This window comes from Ostrea edulis, chromosome 2 (genome assembly GCF_947568905.1).
Source record: "Ostrea edulis chromosome 2, xbOstEdul1.1, whole genome shotgun sequence".
In the NCBI taxonomy this organism is placed as follows: domain Eukaryota; kingdom Metazoa; phylum Mollusca; class Bivalvia; order Ostreida; family Ostreidae; genus Ostrea; species Ostrea edulis.
The window spans coordinates 100,315,737-100,323,647 of record NC_079165.1 but is presented as its reverse complement, the minus strand read 5'-3'; the positions used below and the strand labels follow the sequence as shown (position 1 = coordinate 100,323,647).

The following is a 7,911-nucleotide window of genomic DNA, read 5'->3' as shown; positions in this document are numbered from 1 at the left end:
TGGGGCACTTCACGTCTCTACATGAGTTAAATAATAACCCCCGAATGGGACTTAGAACAACGTAAATGCAAACGGTTACTGTTAAGGTTTTGCATGATTGTGATTTTATTTTGACGTCAGATTTGATATATGAGATAAACGATATTGATGCACAAAGGGATTTTAATATATCATAGACCTGATAATATGTTATAATTGTTAGACTGACGACTCCTCCCCTTGTCTGTTGAGCTACATGTGTATATATAGAAAAGACTACTAATAACACTATTCATTATAGATGTATGCATGCATTAACAATCGCTGAGAAGTATATTTTTTTCAGTGATCGTCTAATCCTATACTACTGCTAAAATAGTAGTGGATTTTATTCCTTGTAGTGTTATATATGCGTCAGATGATGGTCCACTTCGCCGGAGTTTTGCTCATTTCAAAATGATGAGATAAAAAAAAAAGAGGGGGGGGGGGAATAAATAGATAAAAAAAAAACTTATACATGTATAACGTTGAAATACTGATATATTATAGATATATAAGTGGCTGGATCTAACATATTAAAAAGAACATATTACTAAGGAGAGAAGACTATAAAAGCGGTTTATTTAAACAAAAATATGCTCCGAACAATTCTATATGGTGTTCTATGGTTAAATATCAACTATTTTTTTTAAGCGCATTTAATTTCATTGAATTTCAACACCAAGCGTGACGCGGAGTAGTATCGTTAAAAGCAACATTATGAAAACGTTGTCCGCGTCCTCTTGCGGCATGCCGATCAACAAAATTAAATTGTATATTATTACAACCAAAATTTTAAAACTATATGTAAGTGTTTGAAAGTACATTCATGGCATATTTTCATTTTGGAACTGCAAATATGCCAGAATAAACATAAAATTAGTTGATGCGTCGCTACTTCGAGATCTTTGTTTATTGGTACAGTGTACCTAAATGCACTGACAACTTTAATATTTACAAACTATTGAAATATTTGAAATAAAGCACAGCTAGCGATTCTTTCCCCTAATAAATCTTCATGATTTATAATGATTGCAATTCTTCATTAATTTTCAACAATAGCATTACCACGATTGTACACAGTCGATTTAGCGTTGATCATATAATATGAATATGATTTCATCTATGATATATATCTATTGAAAATGATAAACAAGAGGAGGGGTATTCAAATGTTGCTCGTTTTCCGTTAGATCTCAATATTAAAAGGAATAAAATTTGATAAGCATCTATAGATTAATAATATTACTGAAGTAATTCCCGTCCCTGCCCGCGGATACGCCCATTTAAGGTTATGATTCTGAGGTAAACGCTGATGATTCCGAGGGCCTCTGTTGATATCCATCTCGTATTGTATGCTCGACAACAGGTGCTTGTTTTGTCGAGGTATATAAACCTGAATAACTATCCCGTTACAAAAACTAACACGAACCGCTGTCGCCTCTGTTGAAATTGTTGAAGTTTAGGGCCCATTTTGATATTATTCTCGCACATTTTCTGACAATTAAAATTTGGACATTAAGAGCGGAGATGCGATTCGTCAAATCGCTAATTATCGTTCGAGTATCTTCCATTTGATCAGTAATTGAGCCGAAGTAATTTCCTGTCGACCGTTTAAATTAATTCTAACGCGGCAGTTTAAATTTCAAATCAATGTTTTAATTCTGGACAGAAGTAGATGAGTGCTGCAGAGGTGAGTATTCGATATTGTGTAATTTTATTGAAAATTATTTCTTTCGTTCATTTTTAATTTAATTTTATTATTAATGCAATTTTCCTGTTCAAACCATAATTTATAATTTCATGAATATACACAATACAATATATATATTCAGAATTTGGTTTTGATGCAAGTTTCTTAGGTTTTTAACTAAAGGTTGTGCGTAACAATTTATTGTTCAAATGTTACTAGATATACTTAAGTGTCTATGTCATCATAATTATCTGCATTCAATAAGGCCAGAAAAAAAAAATATATGTTGGTTTCCACTTTCACCTCAGAATTTAGGGTAGGTAGGTTTTTTTTTTTTAAATTTTGTAGTTTGAAGTATTTGAATTATTTTTTAATGATTTAGTATTCTACTATGCATAAAATACAGTGATTATCTAGTAATCAAATAAAAGTTATATTATGAATCAAAACTTTTTTTCCTCTGTACTGTAAACAAAAACTTTGTGTTTCGGAATCAGTCCGGTATATTAGTGCATAATAAATAACTTAATAAGTCAATAAATATACTATTGTTATGAATAGATAACTCAAGAAGTCAATAAATATACTATTGTTATGAATAGATAACTCAATAAGTCAATAAATATACTATTGTTATGAATAAATAACTTAATAAGTCAATAAATATACTATTGTTATGAATGGAGTCTTGTAGTGATGAAATTCGCAAAATCTTAGACAGCACCGAGCTCCATGGTGCCGTGCTAATCTCGGCTGAGATTCCTTGGACTGACTCTGCCGATTAACCTTCGAGTCTGGAAATTCAGTCAACTTCAGCCGGTGCTAGCAATTACTGTACACCTATGTGTGGTATACTTTTTTTTCTTCTATTTTTATATAACGTTTGAAAGTTAGGTGTCAGAATGGAAAAAATTGTGTTGGGGTTGGCAGAAGTTTAGGGTCGGTCGGGAAGGTGGAAACCAACATAAGTTAGGTTTGGGGGGGGGGGGGGTGTGCCTGATCACCATAGCTGTATAAAAAGCATAATAGAAGTAAACAATTTCAAAGATTTATTAAAAATATGTACGGTAGTGTTTACAAATTGCAATTTATTTATAGTTAGCATTATTGTGTTTCTGCAAAGTTTTTTTGTCGGTATGACCCCCCTACCCCCGCGCTATTTTGTTTGTTTGTTCATTATTAATGATATAATTTCATTGATGTAGATAGCTTTATTTAACCAAATAAGAGCCCAGTATTGGACATTACATCAAACATGTAATTATTTATAGACATACAACAATGTTAACTCCAGTAACTGTTATATATAGTACAATGAAGTTTATTGTCGGCGAACATGTGCAAGTTAATTTATATCAAACTTTTAGAAACGCTATAATATAAAGCAAGTTACATGAATTAATTAAAATATATTTCGCTAACCCCCCACCCCCACCCCACCCCCCAAACAACAACAACAGCGGGAGTCGGTGTTACAGGACACTTCTGCTTAATGTTAATCATAGATATTAAAGAAAATATCAGTTGCATATTGTGAGAAACTATTGCATTGGCTCTGGTAAGACAAATAAAATTCAACAAATTTTCAATGACTTGTTCGTAGATCACACACTTTTATCGATATAAATTATTTACACTAAAATTCTGTATTGGATTGGAATAAAAAACGAAACATAATTATCTATTTGTTTCAAGAGAAATTGCCATAATTAGTGAGAGTAACGTATTTCCCACATGTTCATTGTTTCTCAGTTTCGATAATTGATACGGTATTGATTGAGGGCTCACTTTTTGATTTTTCGGGAATATCTCATGCGTGACTCTTTAGTGCACAGCCTATTTGGCCTATCCCTTGCGTGATGCAACCTAAAATTGCAGTCCATCTCGTACGTGCCATATGTTACACGTGAGGTGATAATGAACATTAAAATAGTCATTAACTTGGGTGCCTGTATTCATGGGAATCTGAAAATAAATTACGATGCAATAACCAAAGAGGTTCCTTTTTATGAATTGTATAGAAGTTCAGTCTTTTTTTTTTCTTTTCTTTTTTATACGTTCACTGTTTTTACTTTCCTTGTTAACCAGGTTATTAAAATGCACCTGGTCAACAGTCATCGACGATAGACATATCTAATTGACCTGGAAACAATATTACAAACTAAGATTTTTGAAGTTTTCCTAAATTATCCCCAGAAAAGGTTAGTTTACAATGATTTTATAGAAATTCTTATATGGATGATGTGATTTATTAGACTACTTAGAATTCCATTACAGATGACAGGACTGCCATTATTTTCGCCCGGTACAGCGACAGACAGAAACGACGAGTCTGGAAAACCCACTCTCTTCCGACCATACGCCCTCTCTCCTAATCCGGGTCCCCGGTATTATGATCCCAGAGACTTCCCATCGGTCAACCATGGCATGCTGTGGGGTACATTCTTTCAACTAAGTTAACGACAGGCCCGTAGGAATCAATTTCTAAAGTGGGGATGGAAAAAGGGGATGGGGTTAAAACGTACTCCGAGACATATTTTCACTGATTTTTTAGGCCTACATGAATTTTCAAAAATTGGTGTATTCCTACGGACCTAAACGGGAATTTCCTGTCAAGAATTAAATTTTATATGAATACAATCAGATTTTTTAAAACAAACATTTAAAAAAAAAAAAATATGGAAATCAAACTTGATAAAGTAACAGAATACTGGAGGTGTACACGCATGTATAATGCGATCACACCAGACTGATCAGAACACGCGAAAGTTAAATTTGATAAGCTGAATGATTCCAACCAACAACAGGTTGTTTAGCCCATCAAACCATATCGCTATCTTTGTACAATTGATTTTCACCATAAAGACTACATCTGTTACCGAATCTCAATACAAAATCACTGACGCCTATCTCCATAACAGAAATTAAAGGGTTTTATCATTTCAATAAATTTCATACAATTAACATATTGCACTTGAAGTAAATTCAGACAAATACAAAGCTAACGATATTGAAACTTTATACATTTTTTTTTTTGTCTTATCCAGCCCCATATGTTGATTCTGTGATAAGCAACCGAAGAAGCGCAATTGGTGGGAGTAAACCCAAGGTAGCCACGCCTACAGTAGTGAGGAAGATAGAGGAGTATAAGAATGTCAACCCCACAGTCTTCGCCTGGGAAATCAGAGACAAACTTCTGAAAGAAGGTCAGTGCAATTGGTGACCCCCAACTTACTCAGTAACTGCTTCGATCCATATCAATCATTTCATTCAGGAAACTTTAAAGTATAGGCCTATGGATTATATTTTTTATGCTTTGAATTTATGTATATATAAATAACATTTATATAATTTTCATGACATACTGAAAACATGGTTATTGATACATTTAATGTATTAAATTAATACGACCTCCCCAAATCCAAATTACGAAAGCCTATTAATATATCGTGTAAAACAATTTTTGATGGAGGTTTATTCATGTATTTAAGATCCAAAAACCCGATGATTTATTATTGTAAGATTCTGCACCATAAATTGATTAACTTTTACAAGTTTCACGATAATATCAACTTAAAGTGAATAAATAAAATAAAACAAATAAATGTTGATTCGCTTCCAAGACTATTCATAAATTGTGCAACTCTGCTTTATATATAAATACGAGATCTTTTGTCGTAATTTCGAGATAGTGGAATGTGAATTTATTTTTTGGTATATGATACTAATAGGCTTTTGTGCCAAATAGATACATTGTCCAAAATGCAGAAAATAAAATTGAATTATACTTTTGTCATACAGGCGTTTGTACACAAAGTAATCTTCCTAGCGTCAGTTCCATCAACAGAATTATCAGAAACAGGGTGGCAGACAGAACGGCCCTGGCATACGCCAGAATGCTCAACAGTTCCTTCTACCCCTTTCCACCCCCACCGCCACCTCTTTGGAGATCCATGCTGTCTTATCCAGAGAGCTCGTCTATTTACAGACCACCACGTGCATGTGATTCTCAGCATCACGTGGTGGTATCGGAAGCTTCACAAGAATTCCAGAGTCACCAAGACGAGCAGGTTACAGATGTCGAGTCAAACAGTAAGGTTATAATACCGTGCACTTTTCAGTCTGGTCAGCTCTCACATTCTATATCTTTACCATAAAGCATCGTTGATACCTATATTAATTCTCGAAAGAATCCATCACAGATTTTCGCCTTAATGTGGAAGATGAAGAAGAACCTGGGAATCTAGCATCCAAACTACGACGAAACAGAACGACCTTCACTTCTGAACAGTTAGATCTCCTGGAACAGTCCTTCCAAAGAGCCCACTATCCAGGGGTTCAAACCAGAGAAGAACTCGCTACCAAAACCAACCTATCGGAAGCAAGAGTGCAGGTAAGTCTTGCGTCCGAGGACATCGCTGTGTGGATTTATGAAATTCACCGATTCCACGTTATTTCTGTATGTATGTAGTGATTTCTGATTTTTAACCTTAACCTTGATAATGCAGGTGTGGTTTTCTAATAGACGAGCAAAATGGCGAAGAAGTCAGCGGTTTAGTTTCATACAACAGACAGCCTTTCCTGTATTTTCACCATTCCCGCCAATATCGGTGGCCAGTAACTCCAGATGTGTCACCCTACCGTCAGAGGAAACGATCTCCAGCCAACGTCCCACTCAGAGCTGTGACGTCATCGGTAGCCAACAATCAGCGTTCACAAGATTAAACTTTCCAGAGGAGAGAAAATCGGTTTAAAGATGTGTTGTATCGTTCAGCATCTTATTGATCTCATTTATTTGTAAATTATAGACTGAAATATTGAAGGCTGGATAAATGTGCAATAGTGTACGTAACATAGAAAGGATCTTGCATCGGTAGTAGTATCATAAACGACTGTACGGCCATCTTGTCGAGTTGCCCATCGCTTTGATATTCCATGCATTTGAGTAAAAGTAGAAAGGAAGTATTTAGTGTTAATTAAATACAAATTCATCGTAGCTACAGATCTGTACATAGCTCGGGACAGACCCAGAGAGCTACAGGTCTGTACATAGCTCGGGACAGACCCAGAGAGCTACAAATCTGTACATAGCTCGGGACAGACCCAGAGAGCTACAAATCTGTACATAGCTCGGGACAGACCCAGAGAGCTACAGATCTGCAGCTGATGGCGTCTAAGATAGTTTATTTCCAAGGATGAATTGATAGTGAATCCTTGTCAAGTCAAGTGATGGGATACAGTCCGTAGCCTGTATCAGAGTAATTCTGTACAGCTATTACTGAAAACTTGATCTCCCATATGTCAAACACAGGACTGACCATACGGTCGTTAAATCATTGATGTACAGGTATATGTCGATTAAATTCACTATACTCATTAAAATTCTAAAGGTACATGTTGGAGTTTTTTGTTTCGGTTTGGTTTGTTTATTTGTTGGGTTTTGTTGTTGTTGGTTCGTTTTTGGGGGGGGGGGGGTGTGAGTGTTATGTAACGCAGTCCATCTAACTTAAACTGTATAATTTATTTACGCACTTGCATCAATTCACCAGGTGTAGGGTGGGGCCACAATAGGGGATCTCAGTTTTATGTGCTGATATGTATAGGAAAAATCTAAAAATAACTCTTGAACAATTCAAGCTAAGGCTTTCATATTTTGTATATACATTTGTAAATCTTTTTGGCAAGACCTTTCATGTGATTCAATGGTGTGTGTGACCTTGACATGGAAGTTTTACCCACTTCTAATTAAATTTTGACATATTTCAAAAAACATAGCCTATCAAGTATCCGGAACTATTTTAGGTTGACCTTTCTTAATTTGTATATAAATTCTTTATGGTGCGACACTTTTGGCCATGAAGATTCACATACTTTAAAAAAAAATTACCGATTTGATATCACCTGAACTATTTAAGGTAGGGCTTTCATATTTTGTTTATAGTTTCTTTATGGCAAGAACTTGTTATACTTTAGGGTGGCTCATGGGCCTCTTTCTGTACAGACTCCATGTCTCAAAGTTGTGCTCCCCCACCCCACCCCCCCTCCACTGCAATTCCTTGATCCGCCCCTGATTGTAAACCTTAATAAACATTTGTTAACTTTGATTTGTTCTCACATTTTTTAATGTCGTGAAACTTTCGGATATAAATAATAATTCACAATCGTAAAATGAAATTGAACCGATAGTCTATAACATAATT

General features: G+C 35.1%; 1 protein-coding gene across 1 annotated transcript; it reads left to right on the top strand.

The window, feature by feature from the left end:
- Positions 1 to 478: 478 nt before the first annotated feature.
- Positions 479 to 7,104, top strand: LOC125678335 (paired box protein Pax-6-like). The gene is made up of 6 exons (XM_048916725.2): positions 479 to 1,711; positions 3,989 to 4,148; positions 4,759 to 4,917; positions 5,513 to 5,803; positions 5,914 to 6,104; positions 6,220 to 7,104. The coding sequence occupies exons 1-6, from the start codon at positions 1,697 to 1,699 to the stop codon at positions 6,463 to 6,465; spliced, it is 1,062 nt and encodes a 353-aa protein (XP_048772682.2). The 5' UTR covers positions 479 to 1,696; the 3' UTR covers positions 6,466 to 7,104.
- The last annotated feature ends 807 nt before the right edge of the window (positions 7,105 to 7,911 follow it).

Bases quoted from the DNA above. Each gene is read 5' to 3' on its own strand.
- LOC125678335 (XM_048916725.2), top strand. The intron at 4,918-5,512 runs GTCAGTGCAATT...TTTGTCATACAG, and splicing joins AGACAAACTTCTGAAAGAAG to GCGTTTGTACACAAAGTAAT. The intron at 6,105-6,219 runs GTAAGTCTTGCG...TTGATAATGCAG, and splicing joins TATCGGAAGCAAGAGTGCAG to GTGTGGTTTTCTAATAGACG.